This window comes from Gopherus flavomarginatus, chromosome 15 (genome assembly GCF_025201925.1).
Source record: "Gopherus flavomarginatus isolate rGopFla2 chromosome 15, rGopFla2.mat.asm, whole genome shotgun sequence".
NCBI lineage: Eukaryota > Metazoa > Chordata > Testudines > Testudinidae > Gopherus > Gopherus flavomarginatus.
The window spans coordinates 12240470-12265534 of NC_066631.1; the positions used below are offsets into that span (position 1 = coordinate 12240470).

Consider the following 25065-nt stretch of genomic DNA (forward strand, 5'->3'; position numbering starts at 1 on the left):
ATATAGATAAGATTGATAACATTACAGGTCTACTCACTCTGATTTAATCTCTCTCTCACACATGCCCAGTGTGCTTGTGTTTTAGTGGGCAGCCAGCAGCTGTATTTTCAACAGTTTTGATCTGTTATTGCTTAAACTGCATAACTGGGAACACTGCAGCATCTTTAGCTGGGCACACAAACTTTTAACATTAGATATCCCAGTGCATTGGAATGATAAAGCAAATATTTAGACCCATGTAAAATACCCTGGCAGATTACATATTTTTTCCTGGTAACTGGCAAGCCCATAATAAAAACCCAGCCAGGCTGGTCAAATACCAGCCCGGTGGTAACTCTAGTGTACCCCCACCTTCTGTTGATTTAAAAAAAAAGATCTCTGCCTTTGACTCCTACCACTACAGCTAGCAAAAAACTCCCTCAGTCCTATTATTTCTGTGTGATCACTAAACACCTCCCTGTCTCACTCCAGGGGACCAGGGGACACAGACAAGTGATTCTGTTTTATTTTTTTTTAAAGAAGAAAATGGAAACAAGCAAATTTTCTCCATCACCTGGGCTTTTGGTTTAATGCCTCTGCAGCTGCTGTCCAGCTTCTCCAGCTAGAGACTGATGTGAAAAAGGGCCACAGGAGAGACAGGGAAGCTCTAGTGGATGTGAACGTTTGCACCAATGAACTGAAGAGGTGGAGGCTCCCTGCTAACCTGGCTGTGAGGAGGTAAGTGAAATGCTCCGCATTTCTCTCTGGCTCTCTTAAATCAGATTAAGGATTAGCATAACTCTTCTCTGTTTTCTGAATAGGAAGGAATTTGAGAAAGGGAGGAAGGAAAGCTGTGATTTTAAAACAATAGAGAGAGGTTTTGCTGGCTGAAGGCACAACTGAATATATGAGCTAAATATGTTTTACTGTCTGCGGGAGACAAATATCAGAGGGGTAGCCGTGTTAGTCTGGATCTGTAAAAGCAGCGAAGAGTCCTGTGGCACCTTATAGACTAACAGAGTAAAAAAAAAATAGTAAGGGAAGGAAAGCTGCTGATGTAGTGAAAATGACCTGCCCAAGGGATACTGGCCTTGTGTCCACTGCCCTTAACGGAGTTACTCCGGATTTATTTCAGGATACTTGAGAGCACAATTTGGCTTATATTTTATAGCCCATATTCAAAATTCACTCTCTTCAGTAATCTTTCCAGATTCGAAGAACAGTGGCTACAGTACAAATTTCAGTTTATCGTTAAGGTAAGACAAGCACAGTAGGGAAATTCTGGACTCAAGAGCAAAGAGACTGAAATTCTTTCTCATTCCATGTGGTCCCTAGAAATTCAGATTAGGGAAGACATACACAGCGTTATGATAGGAGAGGACCCAATTCCATTCTCATTTACTTTCATGTACATCCAGAATAACCCCAATTAGTTATCTGAGTTACTCCAAATTTACACAATTGTAACAGAATTTACTCCCTAAAAAAGTACAGTGAAAGAACAGCTTTTTCAATTGTTGTTTTTAGTTAATGAAGAGCATTGAAAAGTGCTATCTATTCATTTTGGCCATCATTTTCCACTTTCCTTAGACTTCAAACATTTCCTACCATAAAATATTTTTTTAAAATTACTGCCAACAAAACTAATGCCATAATTTCAGACAGAAACAGCTTTCCAGAAGTGCAGCTCACATGATTATTTTTGATGGCTCAGCAGAAACTCAGATCTTGCTAGAGTCCCATATCAGAGTGGACATATATTTTGAGAGTTTAATCCTATAAATAATTTATTTAATAATGTACAATCCAACCCTACAAGCACTACTGCTCAAAACCTCCCCTATTTCTCCACGACCTCAAACCCATTTCATTGATGGGATTATTTCTCCTCTGAACTCCTACTTATCATGCAGCATAGCAAACACTGAGAAAGGAGAGAAACCATTTCTAAAGATGTTTTTGCCATGACTAGAGCCAGCCAAATTGCTATGGATCACATTGTCCAACAGACACACCAAGGGGCAAATTTTCAGAACTGACCTCAAATTCTAAGCATCTATTTTTGCACATGTAAATGTCTGTGCTCACAAAAATACAGGCATGTTTGTTTTTCTCTGCATGATTTACACAGTGGGGAACTAACTACTGTATTTACATATTTCAAAAATTGGCATACAATTCTGGGGGCCAGTTGTAGGGTTAAAAATTTGCTTCCACATATCAGGGGGACAAACTCAATTTGTAACTATGATGGAGGTTGCTGAGAAGTTGAACATGATTAAGTTATGATGATCAAAAAAGAATGATTGTAATCAGAAAAGTAATAACTATTTCTTACATCATTAAACAGATCTGACTATGTCCACGTGACAGGTACCCTGAACTAGGTCATGTGATATTTTTGTGGCTGGGTCCAAAAATTAGTTAAGCATCTGGCTTGGCATTAGCTGAATTAAATCCCTTTACACTTTAACATTTAATCAACTTTGAAACTAGTTAGTGATATAGATGGTTCTTTACTATCCATATCAGCTAATCATGTCCTTGTTAGTGGCCTAGGCTGCCACATGATTTTCTTCCTGTAACCAAAACAATGTTGTTTTATTATGTAGGTGGGACTCCCTTACTAGGTTTGAGTAACCAGGTTAGCCAGTCCTTCTCTCTAGTTCTCTGAGCAACGTTCTAGAGTTCACTCCTCATGCGTTGCTCATCCTGCTCTGTGTGCATGTTCTCTAGGATTTCAGTTCTCTACTGAGGCAGTGTGAAATAACTGCTTGCATTTTCCTAAAATGCACTGACAGAATTAGGCAGCATAATAGGCATTGATGCACAAACACAGATGAGACACAGTTATATTGTTAAAAAAACCAAACCAAACCAAACCAACTCAACTGTATTTGTTGTAACCAGGTCTGATGAGAGCGTCACAGCATGGTTACAAAAACATAGTGGCATTTATAGCACAGCCAGACTTATTCTTCGGAATGGGTGTTTAACTGATTGCTCTCTTTTTTAAAAAGAAAAAAGAAGTGTGTGTCGTTCCCAGGAATACTCAAGGTTTAGTTGAGGGGGCCTCTGTTTCACAGGATTACAATATATGTTCTTATGTTGCTTGAAATGAACAAACAAAAACCCCATATTTTCTCCCCCATGACATTTGGAAGATTAAGGCATAAAATCAAAATTGTCAGACTATATTAATAAAACATCAATTTTTTAACACCCACATTATATGTACACGTGGAATAAAGTGATATTTTTGTCTTGATGTTTTAAGAGCAAAGAGGGTAAATTAAGTTCAGTGGCCTAACTTTCACTGTGATTGTGCTATGATAGAAAAAGGCTCATGAAACAAAATGTGTATATATATAAAAAATAAAAACTCCAATGATGCAGACAACATTAATAGCAGCTCTCATAAACTCAGCTGGGCTTAGAGAGGTTAATAGAGCTGAGCGAATAATCCATTAGTGTTGTAGCTGCCACTATCACATAAGATCAAAGCAGTCCCCATTCCATTAGTGACTTCCTAGTTTTACACTAAATCTCCGCTCCTCAGCATTGCTCTCTTATAGGATTTTTGCCCCCAGCATTCCTTTCTGTGGCTGATCTTTTAAATTTGGCAGAGCCAAACAGCTGCAGTACTATTATAGTAGCCATTTTGCAACCGGTAGCTGTAGCTTTCTCTTACACCTGGTAAGTGCTTATTATGTTTTCCCGCCTTTCTTATTGCCCAGGAAATAGAACTTTCTCACACTGATTAATAATTTTGGGGTATGTTTCAAATATCCAGAAAGAGATCAGTTGTGTTTAAAGCAGTGAATCCTCTCTTACTCCCAATCTTCTCTTCCTTTTTGATCCTGAAGTGAAGTCCTAATGCTGAATTTGTTACATCAGAATAACTTTTATGCCAGTAGCCTGTAATGTCTAAACACGGGCTCTTGACTTCACTACAGGATGAAGCAGGAGAAGCTGAGATGTGAAGAAAAAATTCCTCACAAACACAATAGGCTAGATTCTGCAGTTAAATTAGTCCGCCGCTTGTTCAGGGAAAGCCCCTGGTGGGTCAGGCCTTTTTGTTTACCGGCCGCATCCGCAGGTTCTGCCGATCGCTGTTCCAATTGGCCGCGGTTCACCGCTCCAGGCCAATGGGGGCTGCAGGCAGGGTGGCCAGCACATCCCTCAGCCCGTGCCACTTCCCGCAGCCCCTTGGCCTGGAGCAGCAAACTGCGGCCAGTGGGAGCCGCAGTCGGCCGAACCTGCGGACACGGCAGATAAACAGCCCGGCCCGCCAGGGGCTTTCCCTGAACAAGCAGCACACTGGCTTTGAGAACCACTGCTGTATACAATCTATAGAGAATGATCCGACTTCCATTAAAATAAATGGAAAGTCTCTTTGACTTAAAGGACGTTGAAATGGGCCCATAAGAAGGAATGTAGGATTTTCCATGGTGAATCCAATTACTGGTCACTTAAGTCTGGTGTCCTGCTTTCAGTAGAGCAGACGTGGGCAAACTATGACCTGCAGGCCACGTCTGGCCTGCGGGACCGTCCTGCCCGGCCCCTCAGCTCCCAGCCGGGGAGCCTAGTCACCGGTTCCTCCCCCGCTGTCTCCCCTCCTCCACAGCCACACTGCCGCGCTCTGGTCCGCTGCTCCCGCTGGGCAGCATGGGAAACCTGGCTGGCTCCGGCCGGGTGTCATGATTGCGAGCCCCTGCTGGTGGTAAGGGGGTGGGGAGCAGGGGGGTTGGGTAAGGGAGCGAGGCGTTGGGGGGCAGTCAGGGAGGAGGGGGCAGTTGGATGGGATGGAGGTTCTGGGGGGTCTGTCAGGGGATGGGGAGCAGGGAGGGTTGGGAGTGGGAGTCCCAGGGGGCCTGTTAGGGGGCGGGGATGTGAATATGGGTCGGGAGGGAAGTCAGTACAGGGAGCAGGGGGATTGGATAAGGGGGTGGCATCCCGGGGGGCAGTTAGGGGCAGGGGGTCCCGTGAGGGGGTGGTCAGGGGATGAGGAGCAAAGGGCAGTTGGATAGGGGGTGGGAGTCCCGGGGGGGCTGTCAGATGGCGGGGGTGTGAATAGGGGTCAGGGCATAGGGAGCAGGAGGGTTGGATGGGGGCAGGGGTCCTGGGAGGGGATGGTTAGGGGACAAGGAGCAGGGGGATTGGATGGGTTGGGATTCTGAGGGGGGCAGTCAGGGAGTAGGAAGTGGGAGGGGGTGGATAGGGGGCAGGGGCCAGGCTGTTTGGAGAGGCACAGCCTTCCCTACCCAGCCCTCCATCCAGTTGCGCAACCCCGATATGGCCCTCGGTCCAAAAAGTTTGCTCACCCCTGCAGTAGAGCCTAGTTTTGGAGCTGGTATTTCAGGAAGATGAAAATGTCCAGTAATGGACCTAGCTAATTGTGAATGCCTTGCTCAGGAGTGTGGGGTGGAAGTCTCTTTCCTGCCCCCTGCTAAGAAGCTCCCACTTTGCAGCATGAACTTTATTTGCTCCTGTCTTTGCATGCATAAATGCAAACGTTGTTGTTGGTCAGATTTTTTTTTTTTAAAACCAGCTAGTACTTGAGTGTCAGATCACCTGCAGCAGTGAATTCCACAGGCTGATTTTGTCTGTGCTGTGTGTGAAAGGCTGTGCAGTGCAGACATTCTGCTGAGTACAACGTCTCTGTGGGATTCCATTTGAACTGCTGGTATGAGGATATGGAGGCACAAGTATTGTGATTACCTCACAGCCAGTCTTTTCCTGACACTCTGTAATGAGTGTCTCAGTTACATCTGTACCTGACAAGGAGAAAGCAGAACCAAACCAATACAGCCGCCACAGGTAAAGATGTGAATTGTGTGACTATTAATTCTTGGGGTCTGAGTCTCTCCTGTCTTTGCATGTTGTGGAATCATCTAGACCTGGCCAAAGTGTGTGCAGTGGGTGTAAAGCAGAAGTCTACAGTCATTTATACCAATAGTAGCATCTTATAGTCTCTTTAGTGACAGTTTGCACAGGGGTGGATGACAATTCAATGGGAAAGGCAGTGGAGAATCAGGCCCAGCAACCTCCTATTTTCTTTTGTCAGAGTTGTGGCTACACGAGCTGAAACAGGAATTCAATTCATGAATTAAGAATGAGTGAAAATGAAACAATTCATGTTACAGCCTACCTCAGACAAACTGTTGCCTGGTGAGTAGGCTTAGTAAATAAGACCACTTTCTCTGGAGCAGACAACAAGAAAGGTTGTGTTTACAAAATGTTGTAGAATTGTGGGTGCTCACCAGCTTTTAGGATTATTTTTTCCCTACTGGATTTAAAACTAGTAATTTCACAACCGTTTATAGAACAAACTGAGGTCTCTGCTGAAGAGGAGATGCCTAAAATATTGGGGGACAGCATCTTGTAAATTTGTAGGTGTTTAAATTGCATTGCAGTGTCTAGATGAGAAAGATGGAGTTCTTCTTTTACGCTATAATTTCAGATTAATGGTTCTTTCTGATGATCTCTTAGATATAGACACTCTCTCCTGTTTAGCTACTAATTACAGGAAAAAAGGCTAACTGTCGTAGAACAATTATACCTTGGAAAGGGTTCCAAGCACTACTGAAAATCTGGAGTAATTCCACTAGTCAATGATGTATAACCAGTATAAGATCACAATCAAGTCCATTGTGCTGTGTATGTACTGCTTAGGATAAATGCCATGAGGCAATCAGTTTTTGGCAGGCAGCCTACTGAACTGTAAATGAATTGTGATTGCGTGGGGCAAAGTGGGGGTAGAGACAATACTTTTTCAAATACCCCCAGAGCCCTGAAATTCTTGTACCTGTGCCCATGGGTGGTGGGTAGGCTGGGGGAGGCTAGCTGCCAGCGCCAGGAGGGTGGGTAGCACACGGCCGCAGCCCTCCCCCAACCCGGGAGTGCCAGGATGGTGGGTGGTGCAGCTGGAACCAGCACTGGGGGACTGGAGCTGCACGCAGAGTGTGAAGCAGGAGGTGGGGCTGGGAGCGGAGTGTGGGCAGGGCCATGCCTGGCTGTTTGGGGAGGCACAGCCTGCCCCAGCCAATGGCTCCTGCCTGTGCCTGTTGCCTACATTTCCTGCACTCCTCTGATCACGGCTGTGATACCCACCTCCTGCTCAATCAGAGATGATCACAGGAATCTCCAGAGGAAATTTCCCTTTTAATGGTTTGTTTCTGACTGATTTAGAAACTGAGTCACAACCTGCCCCACATCTGAGTTCTCTTTTGCATCAAGTCATTTTGTTTGGTTTAATTTTGAAGCCCAAGAAAGAATAAATAACTGGAGATGGGACCGGACCTAAGCACTACTGAACTTTGGTGCCATTGGCATCTGGAATTAGAACTTGATAATTGGTGACAGTGGGTAGAGCAAAAACCCTGGTTCTGAATAGTCTGAACTGTCTTCACTTATGGGATGTTGATGTCTGAATCTCAACTTTATTCGTAGATTCCAAGGCCATAAGGGACCACTGTGATCATTTAGTCTGACCTGGATAACACAGGCCATAGAACTCCCCACAGACCCTTTTAAGATCTTTAGGAAAAACATCCAGTCTTGATTTAAAAATTGCCAGTTATGGAGAATCCACCACAACCCTTGGTAAATTGTACCAATGGTTAATTTCCCTCTTTCCAGTCTGAATTTGTCTTGTTTCATCTTCTAGCCATTGGATCACATTCTGTCTTTCTCTGAGAGATTGAAGAGACTATTATTAACTATTTGTTCTCCATGTAGGTACTTATAAATGGTTATCAAGTCAACCCTTAATCTGGTATTTGTTAAGCTAAATAAATGGATCACCTTGAGTCTACCACTATAAGGTCACTTAGTCCTTTAATTGTTGTCATGGCTCTTCTCTGAACCCTCTCCAATTGATCAACATCCTTCTTGAATTGTGGGCCCCAGAACTGGATGCAGTATTCCAGGAATGGTCACATCGGTGCCAAATACAGAGGTAAAGTAACTTCTCTATTTCTGCTTGAGGTTTCTATGTTTATGCGTACAAGGTTTGCATTAGCCCTTCTGGTCACAGTGTCGGACTGGAAGCTCACACTCAGCTTATTATCCACTACTACCCCCAAATCTTTTTCAGAGTGACTTCTTCCCAGGAGAGAGTCTCCCATCCTTTAAGTACCGCCTACGTTCTTTGTTCCTAGAATGTGTAGATTTACCTGTAGTCGTATTTAAATGCATATTGTTTGCTTGTGCCCAGCTTACCAAGTGATCCAGATCTCTATGCGTGACCTGTCCTCTTCATTATTTATCATTGCTCCAATCTGAGTCTTTTACAAACTTTATCAATGATGGTTTTATGTTTCCTTCTAGGTCATTGATTAAAATGTTAAATAGCATAGGACCAAAAACTGATCCCTGTGGGATCTTGCTGGAAACACATCTGCTTGATGATGATTCCTCATTACAGTAACATTTTGAGATCTATCAGTTAGCCAGTTTCTCATACATTTAATATGTGTCATGTTAATTTTATATTCTAGATTTTAATAAAAATGTGGTTGATATCAAGTCAAATGCCTACAGAAGTCTAAGTATATTACATCAGTGGTTCTCAACCAGGGGTACACAGAGGTCTTCCAGGGGGCATATCAACTCATCTAGATACTTGCCTAGTTTTACAACAGGCTACATAAAAAACACTAGTGAAATCAGTACAAACTAAAATTTCATACAGACAGTGACTTATTTATACCGCTCTATGTACTGTACACTGAAATATAAGTACATTATTTATATTCCAGTTGATTTATTTTATAATTGTATGGTAAAAATGAGAAAGCAAACACTTTTTCAGTAGTACTGTGCTGTGATACTTTTGTATTTTTATGTCTGATTTTGTATACAAATAGATTTTAAGTGAGATGAAACTTCAGGGTATACAAGACAAATGAGACTCCTGAAAGGGGTATAGTAAGTCTGGAAAGTTTGAGAGCCATTGTATTACATTAACACTGTTACCTTTATCAACCAAACTTGTAATCGCAGGTAAAAAATCAAGTTAATTTGATAGGATCTGTTTTCCATAAACCAATATTGATTAGCATTAATTATATTATCCACCTCTAATTCTTTATTAATTGAGTACCATATCAGTCACTCATTATCTTGCTAAGGATTGATTGTTAGATTGATTGGTCTACGATGACTTGGCCATCCAGTTTGTCCCTTTTAAATATTGGTGCAGCTTTAGCTTTCTACCAGTCTTCTGGAACTTCCGCAGGGTTCCAAGACTTTTCAAAATCAACATTAACGGTCCAGCAAGTTCCTTAGCCAGTTCTTTATGGTTCAGACACATCTGTAAATATCTAGCTGTAAGAGATCAAAGTGACTTGTTCCCAGAAATCCTGGGCTGTACCTCCATTATATATTCCTGCTGGAGTGAGGGACAGCATAGCAGGAGTGTCAGCTCATAGAACCGTGGTGTTTCCCTAACTGTCAGGTCACTCTTCCTTTGGTGTTGGTAAGCATCCTGTTCTTAAGGAAATAATTCATTCCATGACCAGATTTACTGCTGAAAAAATATCCACAAACAGGGAGGTGCATACGCCGAGTATGTTATGTCCACGCCACTCCTTCTACAGCTCACTGCTTCTCAGACGCCTGCTCTTGGGCTACAACTGCACTGAGCACCTTCTGCAGCGGATGTGAACTGGGGACTTCCTTTGCCTATGAAAACTGCAACAGTTGTATTTGGGGAGCAGTTTTTTGGTGGGAATCACAGCTCAAGAAAAAGCACCGGCTTCAACTTGCACCCCATAGGAAATAAGTGAATCTGAAGTTAAATATTAAACAAAACGGCAGGGGATAACGGGTCTATTGTTATCTCAAGTCTGCAAAAGGCGATATAAGAAGAGAAGGAAGGGAGCCGAAGAAGCAAGCAGGATGGACTCCTCCACAAAAATCAATAACGCGGCAGACATCTTGGTCATAGTCATCTATTTCTTGGTAACCCTGGCAGTGGGAATATGGGTACGTCTGGATTTTTCTTTCTTAATGAAAACGTAGTTTATTGGGTTCTAGGAAAATGGCTTTGTAAATTAAAATGTATAAATTGCCTGCTGCTTTATTGGGGGGTGGATTAAGAAGTGGCAGGATGGAGATTATGTTGGGATTCACTGGGGAAGTAGGACCTGGTACGAGGCCTGGCTTGGGGGTGAAGAGGATGAGATTGTGGTGGAGGATAACATGGATGGGGCTTGGAGTGAGGGTGAAGGAGGGATATCTGTATTGAAGGGACTATAGGAGATGGCTGATGGATGGAGATCAGGATAATGGTGAAGTGCAGTTATTAGCAGAATAGAGGTGGGGACCTGGTGAAGAACAGAGGAGGGGTGGAAGTGGAAATGGGATGGTAATGGTGGTGGATGGTTAGGGACAGGGTGCTGGAGCAGAGGCAACCACAATGGAAATTCATGATGACGTAGGAATTGGAGTGAAGTGCGAGAGGTGGGGTAAATGGGGATTGCAGTGGGGTTGATTGTGGTAGGAAGGAGGGTGAGTACTGGACTGAGCTGTAAACGGTTCAAAGGAAAAGGACAGATAGTATTTGTACTAATGCTACCTTAGTGGAAAACACTTGTGTGTCACTAGATCAAAGAGCTGATATCCCTTTCAGGAACAGAGTCTGTATTCTATCAGAAGAGACATCAGAGACTGTCCATGGGGAAAATTCTGCTAGTCCCTTGAGGAAAGAGCCAGCAGTTAACAGAATGAATCAGGGAAACCTGCCCCTCAGTGACCTGTGCACTCCCCTGAAATAACCCAGGAGTCCGTGCCATAGAACACAGAAGGCATCTGCAGACAAAATCTTCCACACTAGCAGCCTGACAGAGTTTTAAGAAGTGATTAACTTTTGATGCTAATGAACTAGTTAATGTTTGTTCAGCACTTTGAAGATGTGAAGTACCTGCACCTGTACCTCTGGCTGAGTGTTTTGGATGCCAAGGGTTGGATTGTACCAGACAGTCTGTCTATTTATTCCCTCCGCCACCTCCCACAGAAACAAAACACAATTGAGGGCCCATACCTTTCATGAGAGCACTGCTTCTTCTTAGTGCACCCTGGGGCATAAGCAACCTCAAAAGACCAGGGAAGAATGGGGAGCAGGCAGGACCAGGAGTCTTCCCCCCCCCACCAACAAAAGCCCACTTGAGCAGCCAAGCTGTTCATTGACTCAGAAGGGTGCAGCATGCTCTCCTGTAAGGAGTGTTGTGGCAGAAATGCCTCCATTGCATCTTGGGGAGCTCTGGGAGGGAACCAGGCTTGTGCCTTAAAGGTACAATCTGACCTGAAGTATGATTATTGTAATTTGTTATTGACTGTAATTCTTTGTAATATAAATTCCTGGGTCAGAAGAGGGCTGGTAGGTGGCATGTCAGGCACTGGAGCATTGAAGTTTCTACTTGTTTAGAATAGTTGCTAAGAAGCTTAATATTAAATGTGTCTCTCCACCAATGTTGTCCTTTTCCATTAGACAAATATTGATTCAACTATTGTGTGTAGTGAAACATGTCCCTGTTTGTTTATTTTCTTGCATCTATATTAGGGTTTGCATTCTGGCTCACTTTTGCTCATGCCCTCTCTGGGCCTGATCCAAAGGAATGGGAATCCCATGGTCTGCAAAGGGTTTTGCGTCAGGCCTTATGAAAAATGTGAGGGAAACTTCCCATAAAGTCACTCCTGACATATAAAATGAGAGCGAGGAAAGTAATTCTTAACTGCTACTCTGTGGAAGTGAAGAAAGGCTAGTAAGTGCAGGTATCTTGATGAGCTTATCAGAACAGGAAAGATTAAATTGCCATGCAGTAGATTCCTGCAAGGAAACTCTGGAGCATGCTAGTATTGAGTAAGAAAGCTAGGTATGGCAGCTCTAGTGCATGGACATAAAACTCGCTACATCAGCAGTTTTGAGGCCTGCTCACCTCAAGGACTGCTCCTATGAGTGACAGTTTGCAGGCAAGGCCTTTGGTTAGTGATGCATTTCTTGTATTTTATTTATAGTTCATTGCATTTTAACATGTGCGGTGTTTAGATTTGGGTTTTGCAGGCTTCATGTAATGAAAGTTGAACCAATAAAGCTTCAATGGTTAACGGGTGGCTCAAGGCACCGGCACACCAAGCACATGCCTGGGGCGGCAAGCCGCGGGGGGCTGTGGGGGTGGCAGTTAGGTAGCCTTCAGTGACATGCCTGCGGGAGGTCCACTGGTCCTGTGGTTTCGGTGGCAATTCAGCGGTGGGTACGCAGAAGGCGCGTGACCGGCAGATCCCCCCAAGGCGTGCCGTCGAATCCGCGTGACCGGGGCAGACCTCCTGCAGAAATGCCACCAAAGGCTGCCTGACTGCCTTGAGTCAACAAAAAACATAGAGGCACCCCTGATGGTTAATTTATAGATTGATATAAGAATCATTGCTCAGTCATTGTCAGGTCATGCTATTCCCTTCAAAATCTTTCTTGGCATTATATTGGTTCCTCTTTCTCATTGATGCCCTGGTTGTTTATGCCATCGGGTATAGTTTGCTTGTTAGAGCTGAAAATTTTAACCAGTCATTCTTTTTCCAGGCCATGTTCTTGTCTAACCGAGGGACAGTGGGAGGATTCTTCCTGGCTGGACGTAAAATGGTGTGGTGGCCGGTGAGTTCGTATTATACGCTCTGTGTGTGCGTGCGTGTGTGTGTGTGTGTGTGTGCTTTTAGTCCGCATGTAACATTTGGCTGCACATCACTTTCACCATTTATTGAATGTTTTCTACTTACTACCTCTCTGGACCCTAATGTTTTTGGTTGAGGGCCTGGCTCATGTGAGGTGATTGCTGTTAGGTACAAGGTACAGGGAGGAATTGATTTGTAGGGGTGGTTTCTGTGGTGCTGCTGTATTGCCTTCACTGTGGCCGTGCAATCTAGTCCTTTGCTGTAACACTGCAAGGAGAGAACCCTGGAATGTTCATAATAAATTACTGATAACAAATCAGAGTTTACATTTATAATAATAGTACCAAGCACTTATACAGCACATTTCAGCTGTAGCTCCAAAACCACTTTGCAGAAGAGGTAAGTGTCATTGTCCCTGTTTTAAGATGGGGAAAGTGATTCACAGACATGTGATTTACAGGCCCTCCTGAGATCCCTTCTGACTCTGATATTTCATGATTCTATGAGGTGCAGTGACTTGCCCAAGGTCACCCAGCAGGCCAGTAGCAAGGGCTGAGACTAGGATCCAAGTCTCCTGTGTTAGTCCAGTGCTCTCTGCATTAGGTCACAGTCTCTCTATTGAATGAGACTTCCTGGCAAAGGAGAAATCTTTCTAAATAAATGTGGCTCTGTGACTGAACGCATCCCTGTATTCACACCCTACACACCACTGTAATAATCTTTGTACAGAATACGCCTTGTGAGCTATCATTTGAAAATGAATAATTTGCTGGCCAATAATATCAAGATGAAATGTATGTAACAATGTTGTATGTAAAGTTATGAACATAGGCTGAAATTATGGCTGAAATGTGTTTACCAGACAAGTCTGGGGAGGGGGGTAAACCTGTTTCTCAGAGACAAGCTGAAGCCTTTAGCCAGGTGTGATCAAAATTGATTGGCAATCTCCAGTCGAGTGGCCATCCTTTGGCAGCATTTTAACAAACAGGGAACCTCTTTCACCATGAGACTTCATGCCTCCATCTCCACAGCTTGAAGGAACTTTATTTCAGCAAAATGCATTTCTGAGGGTGACTGGGCTATAAAACTGGAGTGCAAAACGCCCCAGGTCCTTTTGCTTTCTTTTCTCCCTCTCTGTCTGTCTGTCTCTTTCACCCAAGAATTCAGAGGAACCAGCCTTTGGACTTTGTGAGAGATCCTGACTTTAAAATTTGGTCAGCAATGTTGATGGGAACATGTGGGAAGGATTTTACCTTGAACCAAATCTAGTTTAAGTATAGTCATTAGAAAGCGTTTTATGACTTTTTAATACCTTGTACTTCTGGTCACGTAAAACCTGTCTCTTTGTAGTTAAATAAACTATATTTATTCTTTAATCAAAACCAATCCGGTGTTGTGTTTAAACTGAATTGTTTGATAGCTCCAATTAAAGCAGCAAACCAGTCCAGGAGAGGGCTGAGCAGTGCAGAATGCATGTGTTTTGAGGAAAATTCAGACCTGGGAGTGTGTTGGGATCACCTTGCAAGTAGTAACCAAGGCTGCTGGAAGCTAGAGTGTGGCTCCTGTGTAGCTGGAAGGCTGCAGCTATAAAAAGACATTCGGGGTGTGACGTGCATGCTGTTTGGCTGTTCATGAGGGGCCAGGTTGGGAGCTACAGCAGCAAAGCATAGTGAGGCACCTAAGGTTGCAGAGCAGGTGGTGATGCAACCTCTCGCTAGTCTGGATTACATCCCAGATTGTGATAGATGCATTTTCTGAGTGTCACTAATATGGTACTTTCGTGATCATCGTTGCAGTTCATCTTGGAAGGAAAACTTTAGTAATTGGTTATAAAGCCTACTCCTGATCCTGAAGTTGGACCCATGTGACAGGAACTTTGCACTTGAGTGGGATTTGATGCAGGGCTCTGTCCACACGGATACAATTGCAGGTTTGGGGCCTTACAGAACTAAATAAATATGTACTGACTGTAGGAATTTTCAGAACAGCTTTCAAAAATTCCTGCCCCTTTCTCAGTGTCTCCATTCAGTGTTCCCTGAATTGGGGCAGGATTGGAATTTCCATTTTCATGTTAGAGCATTGTCTTTCCAAGCAGGAGGAGGATTTCATGAGTAGATTAGGATTGAGAACATTCAGGTACTAATAGAAACCATTGGGAAACTGAGAATCTCAGAGTTATTTTAAGGCAAATTTTGTTTTGTTTAATCAATGGAGTGACTCTGCTGTGAAACTGGATAACAAACACAATGGTGAATCAGGACCCCTGCCTGCCTGCCTAAATGCACTAGGCCTGATTCTCTGCTGCTTTGCACTTCATATAGTTCTTTATACCTATGAATAGTGAGTGTAAAACACTATCATCTTGTACAGGTGCAAATAATGGCTCAAGGTGCAAGGCAATGGGGAATCCGGCCCAGTGTCTACAACACAAAAACACCATGGGTCAGACCCTTAGCCCTGGGTAAGCCTCTTTGCACTGCTCTAAAGCCACAAAGGGGACTTGAAGCTTCCGTAAAGGGGCAGCTGGGAATTCCCCGACACAGGGGAGTTGCCCAGGGACATAAAGCAGTGTAGCCAGCTTTACATTGCCTAAACCTCTTGTCCATGTAGAGGCATATCAGAGGCCAGAGGGGATGATCCTGTACTGCCAAAATTGTCTCTAGGATTAACTAACATTTGCTTAAAACCATCTTTGCCTCCTCCCTGTGAGCTCCTTCACTTTGTGACCTAACAGGAAATCTCTTCCTCTCCACCCTTGGCAACTCCTGGTAAGATAAAAGCAAAAGGCATGGCAAGCGCTCAAATCCCTAGTTAAACACTTACATTAACAATACTGTTCTGGAGGGCTACTCTGAACAAGGGAATGTGAGATTCTGGAAAACCCTTTCCCTGGTTTTAGTCTGGGCCGTCCTCAGGCCTCCCAGTGCAAATAGATATGGCAGGAGCAGGGATAAAATATAAAAAGGCCAAAAAGAGTAAAAATACCAGCTTGATGCTGTGCCAACTAATGCAATATGTAAAGTGTTAGAGAAATGCTACTTCTGATTTCACCCTGGGGCAGTGGCATGTGTGATGATAACCTGGGAATGTTCCAGGGAAAGCTGGGTGAGTTTCCCAAGTCTGTAGATGGGGATGTTGCTTTATAAATGGACTCTTCCCATCATAGTATATTTCTTCCTTTTGACTTCGACTTATTGAGACTTGACTGCACGATTCATTGCTTTCTGCTATAGAGAATAAAAGAAAATGTAATTCCAAAAACCCGTTTTAGAAATAAAATTTCCATTGGCTTAGTTTCATTCCTCAATTGTCATGCGGTTCCCTGCTATACCAAGCAGCCATGGGGTATAGGCTGGGGATTAAGAAAAGAAAAGTGGATGGTATGTTTTCCCTGTTCTTTGTTGAATGAAACGGAATGTTCCCTTTTGTTTTGCTAGTTGGAGGGGTGAGGAGTTCAGCCAGATAATTGGAGGCAGTGTATTGTCTTAGGTATCCCTGCCCCTGGAAATTTCCACTACATGCATCTGATGAAGTGGGTATTCACTCACGAAAGCTCATGCTCCAAAACGTCTGTTAGTCTATAAGGTACCACAGCATCCTTTGCTGCTTTGATAGGAAAGGAAAAGTGCAGTAAATCAAACTCCTAATGACTCTGCCAAAACCCTCTAATGGGACTAGTAGTGGGATGCCTTCCCAAGACTGTAGGCATTGGGTCTAGTGCCCGCATATTTGATGATGGGGAAGCTAAAGTATCAGGCTGGCTTGCTAAGCAACTAGCAGAAGCTGTGCTGCTTTCCAAGCCAACACGTGCATATGAAGTCCCAGCAAGATACCTAAAAAATTGTTGGATATGCAAGGATTGAGGATGTAAGCACACATCTACCCCGATATAATGCTGTCCTCGGGAGCCAAAAAATCTTACCATGTTATAGATGAAACTGCATTATATTGAACTTGCTTTGATCTACCGGAGTGCACACCCCTCCCCGCCCCCACCCCGGAGCACAGCTTTATCATGTTGTATCCGAATTCGTGTTATATCGGGTCGTGTTATATCGGGGTAGAGGTGTAATTGCATAGCACCAAGTGGGGAAGGAGGGACCCAGGTGATTCTACAATATAACAAAGCCTATGCTGCTTGAGAAATGCATGTCCATCTCTCCTGGTTAAAGGATTGTGTGGCATTTTAAAATTACCTGAGTAGATAAGAATGTAAAATGAAGATCTTGCAGAGAACTTAGGGCAGCAGAATAGCAAACCTGCTCTCCTTTCTCAAGGCAGCTGAGTCTTGATAGATGCATGATAAGGCTTTACAGAGACGCTAAGCAATATGCAAGTTGGACTAGTTAAGTGTGGGAAGAGCTGTGGATTTGCAGAATACACTTTTGTGTCCCAAAATAATGAAGTTAAAAACATTTCCAGTGTCATCCCACAAGGGTGAAGTCCCTACCTAAAGAGGTGGATCAGTGGCATGAATAGTGCACTGTAGGGGCTGGGGATTGTTTCTGTTACTTTGCTAGGCAAAGTGTAGGATTTCCAGGTTCTTTAGGAGGCCTGTGGGGCAGCAAGCACCAGGACTTCTGGGCAGCAGAAAGCCAATGAAAATAGTAAGGCGAATAGATTAATGAATAATGTGTCAAATATACAGTAACTTTCATATAGCTGCAGCCTGATGGTTCTTTCCTGACTAGTGAGCCCCTGTCAACAATTGACTTGTCAGAGGATTTTAAAGTAACCTTTTCCTTCTCTCTCTTTCAACAGTCTTTCTTCCCTTTCCCTCATCTTTCTTCTCCTCTCTTCCACTATAGCTTTCACTCTTTCATTCACTGAACAGTTGACCCCATCCCTTTCAAACCCTCATGCCCCCTTCTAGTTCCACTATATTCTTTCTGAAATGCAGTCAGTGCTAACTGGTGGCGGGAGCTACTTTTGCTCTGAAATTCCCTCCTTGGAGAAGCAGGCTTAGCAAGTGTACCCTCAGGGCCCCACATCCTATGCATGCTCTGTGTTTGTCAGGTCTGTCCAGAGGAGAAGAAAACCCCACCCCACCCAGTTTGTCATACCTCTAACAGCATGAGCATAAGAGGAGATCATTAATGGCCAGATCCCTGAAAATTGTAATGCTGACCATGTCATGAAGGGACAGCCTTCCAGTAACATGGAGTTTCTTGGAAAATAGGCCAGAATCCTTTAGTTTATGCGGGGATATGTTACAGCACCCACTTACTCTGATTGATGAGATTCTGTGCCCAGCCCTGTCTGGGACAATCCAAAGTTTAAGGCCCAGTTTCTCTATCTTGCCTCTGTGATACATCTAGAAGAAGGCTGAGATTTATCAAAGTATCCTAAGAGCATTAAGCACTTTGTAGATCCCAGCCCAAAAAGTTAAGCAGAATTCCCTGGACATTTGCATTATGTAGATACACTGGTTTAATTAAAACATAGTAACTGCCATACATGCTGCCAGCTATCAGCTAGCCTCTTCCACATAACTTTTTCTTGCTACAAATTACTAAAGTGTTGGAGCAAATTTCTTTTCACTGTTCTGAATTCAAAGATCTGTCCCTATGTACATACATGTAATTACTGAAAAAGATTTTGGTTTTAGATTGCATTTGTAACTAGTGTATACTGATCTTATGATCCTCTTGTACAGAGTCTTTCCTCTGTCAGAAAGACAAACAGAAGCAGAAAGTAATAGACCCACATGTTGGCATTGCTTTGTCCTGAACTGGGAGTAATGACTGTTGTGTTAATGGAAATGTTTTGCTAACTGCATTGGTTTTTGTTTGATTTTGTATTTTTCTTTACAAAAATATACACAGACAATACAATACTGCCATGTGTAAAGCTGGGAATGTTACTCGCTGGTGTTGTATTAATTTAGATGGAATATATGAGCCCCAAAAGAGTCATCCATCCATCTGTCCATCTATATACAGTTTAAACACGGTTTGGTGTTTGGTATACAGAGACCTCAGGCTGCCTAGTACCCTAGCAAACACACCATTAAACCTATGTTTAACCTATTATTAAAGATACAGAAAAAGAAGGAAAAACCTTTAAAGCATTTGAAATGTAAAGTATTAAGTAAGGCTCTCATTTTAAAACATCCCTTGTTCCTTTCCCTTCAGCTAGAGAGAGCTTTTAGAAAGAAATCCCCCTTGCCTGACAGTCTCTTAGATGGCATTAAAGATAGTAATAACTGTCTCTTGGGGCGGGGAAAGAGGGGAAGTTAGCTGAGATGGGCTGGAGTTGTTGTTTAAAGTCCAGTCCCATTTCCTAGAAGACAAAACAAGACAAACACACCCAAAAATGGGAGAGGAAAAATTAGCAAAGATAGAAAATACAGTTTCTGTCTTTGGCGTTGACTTTCACTTGCAACCTCGCTGCTGGAAACAAACAGGCACAGCGCACGACATATCAGCCCCTTTGGGACCTGGCAAACTTGTATTAGCATCAGCCTGTTTTGGGCATAGGTTTTAGTTGCCTCTTCTTGGTCAAAGGCTCACAGTGGTGTGCAGCAACAGTGACAGTGGTGAGCAGAGGCATCACTCAGCCATCCCACGAGCCTTGGGGCAGGAGGTGAACCCGCCTGAACACAGCCCTGGACTCTGGGACTTTGCTGCCCTCAGCTGACACATGTGAGTGGGGTGCAGCAGAGGGGAAAAGGGAGCGGTTTGTTAAATAGGCGTTTGTTCATTGGACTTTCATACCACAAGGTGGGAGGCTGAGGCAAAAGTCTACTGCTCAAGACAATGTGGGGCCAGTGCTTGCTTTTGGTTAGCTTACTTTTGAGTGATTGTTGTGGTGTTTTCCCAGATTAATGCTCTATTTCATCTCCTCTTAATAAAGTTTTCTTTTGTTATACTCAGACTTGCTGCTTGCAGCTGGGGAAGTATTACTTCCTAGAGGCTCCCAGGGGGGTGGTAGTATATTGTTTCCCAAGATTTCTGGATGGGGGCTCAAGCTGGTTCTGTTTTATAATGTTAAGGGGAAGCTCCTCTAGATATTGAACCTGTCCCTTTTTGCTGCCGCCACCACCCGGCAGAAGGATTACGTAGATATGATCTGCCTTTTGTGAATCTCTGTCTTATTTTTAATCCAGCACTAATTTCCTTCTTTCCTTCAATCCGTACGTATCAGCAGTTCCTGTTTCTCCCCATTACTCAGTCTGTGGGATCAATACAGGATGTTACAGGTTTTAGAGATACCAACATTCCTTGTATGCACACGTGTTACTCACATGTACTGCACCCTTGGGTCAGTAGCTGGACCTATCATAGCAGCTCCCAGAGTCCCATTCAGGCAACCTATTGTCCCCTTGATGGAAGCAAACCAAGTGCAAAAAGGGTGTCTCCCACTGAGGATACAAGGCAGCCGTAAGGCTTGTGGATCTTTCGCCCAATGAGATGTATCTTATTTTCCTGACGGGGCATGAATTAGCCTCTTGTCCTTGGAGCAGCTTAGATGTGTGACATCAGCCTTTTGCGCTAGCTGCCTGGACCTCTGGCCAAGATCATTGGCTGCTCATTCTGCAATACACCACCCACATGTTAGTTGGAAATGTTCTCCAAAGAGTTGAAATTCTATATGGGCGGAGGCCATGTGCTCACCTTAGTTGGAGGAGGGAGTATTATCATTCACCAGTGTCCCCTCTGGATGAGTTAATATGTGATATCCTGCTCAGTCCTCCTTGCCTGTGGGGGGATGATGGCTGCAATGTTGGGTTTTAAGAGGGGAAATCAGGCACTCAGGTCCCATAGTGATGGCAGACAGGAAGTCTCAAAACACCAAATAAGCCCTTTTTTTTTTGGTCACAAATACAGCTCTTATTTTAGCCAGGGCCTGAGTCCAGGATCTATGACCCAAGTCTGTTCTCTTTCTTTCCAGATTGGTGCTTCTCTGTTTGCCAGCAACATTGGCAGTGGGCACTTTGTGGGCTTGGCAGGCACAGGAGCGGCTGCAGGAATCGCCATTGCAGGATTTGAGTGGAACGTAAGTGGTTCACGTTTACATAAAATTGTAACCCTGGGGGTATCCAAGGAGATCAGGTGAGCCTACATTGTCTAAAAATCCAACTCACTCTAATGCTGTCAGAGCCCTCACCCAGCAGCACCTGCCTCCCTCAGGGCTGGTGACTGGCAGAACCACCCATCACAAGAACACTTCGTGTCGATTCCCGTTCCCCCAGCCTCTCTCCCCACTCCCACCTGCAGCCCAGTCAATGGGAGAAGAAAAGGCCATTACTATATTAGGAAACCAGTTTCCACAAAGGTTTTTTCTCTCTCTCTCTCTCTCTCTCAATATATTGGTGATTTCCTCCATTCTATCCTTGTCCTTTGATTGCTTTTCAAATACTTATAAACAACATCTCCAGATATCAGGGGGAAAGGACAGCTTTTCTCATCTCATCTGTATCATTTTTGCTGAGAGCTTGCCTTGCAGAAGTGGGACTAGGGGAAAAGGCGTATTTTGCTTTCCTCCATGTAGTGAGGGATTTAGGGTTGCCTTCACCCCCTACTTGTCTTCTCATTTCCCCCTCACTAAGGGACGGCAGCAAAGGAGTGCAGAGATTTCCTCCTAATGCACCATCAGTGCTGGTCTGTTCTCAGTCTGCTGGGGACAGACCCCTGTCTTATAACCAAACACCTCACTTGATTAAAAGTACTACGACTCCTGCCTGGAGTGTGGCAGAAGAACTGTAAAGGTTGGGAAAGGATCAGGGGGAGAGAGCTGAGATGAAAGGTAACGTGCCCTCTCTCCTGAGTGAATTTTAACCTGTAGCCCTTCATGGATTCAGCAACAAAGCTCATGTATATGTGGCCGGGAGGAGATGCAGGAGTTGGGGAACAGCCCCTTTATGCTGTATTTCCCCTTTCAGGTCAGCCAGTCTGAAGGTGCAGTTTGCATCACATGTTACCGCTGCCCTGAACAGCACTAGCTTCTCCACCATCAGTACTCCTTGGAGGGGAATTGGGACATAGTCACTAGGAGGTCAATTCCTGCAGCATGGAGTCTGGAGCCAGACTGCTCTTTACCTGGTGCTCCAGAAAGATCTGGTCATGAGAGAACTTTAATGAGCCAAGAGCCTTGGGATCTAACTCTTCCCTTGGATCCTCAGCCTCTGGAATAATAGTGGCCATGCCCCTGGCTGTTGCACTTCACAAAGGAGTTTATGCAACACCACAAATGATCTTGGAGGTTTGGTGTTTCCCTGTAATCTGGTTTGAATCATCAATGGAAGCATGTGGCCATTAGGTTTATTTAAATGGTGTGGGTATGAAATAAGCCCCATATAGATTGCAACTTCTTTGTGCATTGAGGGAAGTAGACGATCACTTAGAGACATGCACACATTGGAATCAGTTAGTTTAAACTCTCATTTTTTATTATTCTCTGATGATGCTGAAACAAATCCAGGCTCCACACTAAGGTTACTTGGAACTTTATGACATCTGAAGGGATAGAACCAGGATCCTCTTTCAGGATCCTCTGCCATGTGAGCTAAAGAGCTCTCCATTAGCTGGTAGCAGTATGCAGCCTAAGACACACATTTGAGAGGTTTTGATTAAGTACGGTAGAGGTGAGGACAGTGGTGTACTTGTTCACGCATGCACACAGAAGCCAGCTAGTTAGCTCATTACAATACGAACAACACAATGGAACTGATAAACATGCTAATATACATGGGAAAATGCTGCTTTTGGATGCACACTGACTCTGTTAGCAAGAGAGAGAACTAGACCCGATTCTGCTCTCACTTATACTGCCTTTGTGTCAGAGTAATTCCCTTGACTTCAGTGGAGTTACTCTTGATGTACATGGGTGGACGTGAGAGCAGCATGGTGTCCAGTATCTCTGGCATGTCCTATGCTTGATCTATGAGCAGAACTCCAGAGAGGCGATAAAGAACTAGCCTGTGGGTGAGAGATCTAGAGTGCAGTTCTGAGACCAGAATTTAGCTCTATTTGTTTTAATGTGCACAAGTCTGCATGAAACAAATTGCTAACATTTAAGTAAGAAAAATGGATGTATGATCTACAATAAAATATCTGATGCAGAATATACAGTATGTAGTATAGCAGAGCTACCATACTTTATAGTATATAGTCCCAAAAATGAAAGTATTATATGTCTTATAATATATAAGGGCAACCTTATAACTACTCCCAAGGCCCTGCAGAAGGCAGGTCAGTGGGCTAGTCTGGTGGGTGACATGGGTATGGCAGTAAGCTCTGCTGTCCAACACCTTGGAGTAGCAGAGCTAGTCACAAGTGAGACTTGTTCATAACACACTTGGATTTGTTAGTGGAATGTTTCCTGTGCCAGTGGCTGCCTGGAGACTGGATGGAGGGGCTAGTAAAGGGGGCGGGGGTGGCATCCCTAGACTTTATTAACATTTCCCAGTGGTAGCAATGGTGAATCTGCCAACACAGAGAGGTTTCTGTGGGCTTTTGGTGTTTAAAACACCATGTTACCTAGATCTGCTCTGGGCACGACTAATGAAACAGTGGTTTAAGCACCTGTGCCCGGGGCACACTAATGCTCTGGTAGTTGTTACTACTAGTGGAGCTGCTGTGGGATAGTGCAACCGAAGGAAATTTTAAGACCAGTGTTAGACACACTACAAATGTATTTCTCCGTGGACAGACATGGGAAAATGCTGAAGCAATGTTCTCTTTGATACTTCAGTAAGTCTGCTGCAGTGGGGGACTCTTCCTCAGATGCTTCTATTGGACACCTGGGGTGAAATCCTAGTTCCAGTCAAGTCAAAGACAAAACTACCATTGACTTCAGTAAGGCTGGGACTTCACCCCTGGAGTTCCAACTGTAAGGTGCCAGACACATTTGGAGGTATACTTATCTCATAGAACTGGAAGGGACCTTGAAAGGTCATCGAGTCCAGTCCCCTGACTTCACAGCAGGACCAAGTACTGTCCCTGACAGATTTTTGCCCCAAATCCCTAAATGGCCCCCTCAAGGATTGAACTCATAACTCTGGGCTTAGCAGGCCAATGCTCAAACCAGAAAGAATGAGGCCAGGGGTGCCTGCACTGGCCACTGTTTTACTCACTGCAGCCAGGTACATGGCCTTGGAAAGTGCTGGTGACAGGACCAGAGGCTAATTCAGCTATTCTTTCCTTGGTTACAGGCCCTGATAATTGTATTTGCTCTTGGCTGGTTGTTTGTACCCATCTACATCAGGGCTGGGGTAAGTACAAACACTAGGTTATGCCTTTTATTGTTCCCAGTTTTAATCTTTCTTTTTCAGCCGACTGCGTTTGTGAATCTAGCACCATCACAAAACCATTCTCAGTGGGAGGAGAGACCTGAATGTGACAGGGACTTGACTCAAGTTATTCCTGTATGTATTTAAACAAGGACGTCTTTGTGTCTTTGAGATCCTGACATGAGGAGCATTTGACAGAGTGTCTTTCTGTGCTTCTTGGAGGCCATCTACATTTCTAGTGCATTTATCAGTGTGGTATCTGGATGGAAGAGCCTCTGCCCCCTATGGTAGTTGTCTTTTGCTCATAGTGTGAATTCTTCTCCCTCTCCTTCTGCAGGTGGTGACGATGCCAGAGTATCTCAAGAAGCGCTTTGGTGGCCAACGGATTCAGATGTATCTGTCAGTCCTTTCTCTGCTCCTCTATATTTTCACCAAGATCTCGGTGAGTTAAGCTTTTCCAGTTCCTCTATTCTAAGTGACGTTCCTATCTGTATTATTATTTTATGCTCACATAAAATCTCTCTATGTGTGTAGTTCACTTCTCTCATTTGTTGCCTGAACTCTATTTAGGTAGGTAAAAATCTGTTTCCATGTTGTCACTCTTCCGTCTAGCAGTGCTGACCATCCAAATCAGCTCTACAGCTCTGTGTGTCTGTACCTGTTCGATTATACCAGGAGACTCTTTCTCTAGATGATGGTTATGATTTAGCTTTCTTTTTCCAGGATTTTGTTTCCATGTGTGCTCCCCTCTGGAACAGGTCAGGCTGGCTGGAGCCTTGTACTATATACTGTATGCGCCATCTCAGGTGTCAGTGACAGAAACTGAAGAGAATGTCCTAAACTATCAGAATTTTAGTACCCAGTTCTCTGCCTTTGTTCCCCAAAGGCAACAATTGCTGCTTCTTACCCAGGAACATTCACCCCACCCCATTTTCAGCATTTTGTTTTAGAGCCTTCTTTCTAAAGTCTCCCATTCTGACTCCTGGGCCAAATTCTCCTGGTACAGAGTATGAGTAACTCTCTTTGGCTCTAGTGGAAGAAAAGGGGCCTTGGGCTTTCAAGGAATGGGTTTTTGTTCCCACACATCCTTCCGTCGGTATCCTCAGCCGAACATGCAACCTGTTAGTACTAATGAAGGCAGTGCGAGAAAAGAGAGGAAGGCAGTGCGGAGAAGAGAGATGGGG

General features: G+C 44.0%; 1 protein-coding gene across 3 annotated transcripts in view; it reads left to right on the forward strand.

Annotated features, from left to right (window-relative positions):
• The first annotated feature begins 535 nt into the window (after positions 1–535).
• The window catches only part of LOC127035012 (sodium/glucose cotransporter 1-like), a 59024-nt gene continuing 34494 nt past the window's right edge, over positions 536–25065 (forward strand). The window contains exons 1-6 of one of the 3 annotated variants that reach the window (XM_050924481.1): positions 536–717; positions 7720–7939; positions 12560–12631; positions 20542–20646; positions 23804–23863; positions 24219–24323. In XM_050924481.1, coding sequence (XP_050780438.1) covers positions 7913–7939; positions 12560–12631; positions 20542–20646; positions 23804–23863; positions 24219–24323 — 369 coding nt within the window. In that variant the 5' untranslated portion in view covers positions 536–717; positions 7720–7912. Of the gene's footprint in view, positions 718–5763; positions 5800–7719; positions 7940–12559; positions 12632–20541; positions 20647–23803; positions 23864–24218; positions 24324–25065 lie in introns of those variants that run through there. The other 2 variants (XM_050924482.1, XM_050924484.1) reach the window with 2 other exon arrangements.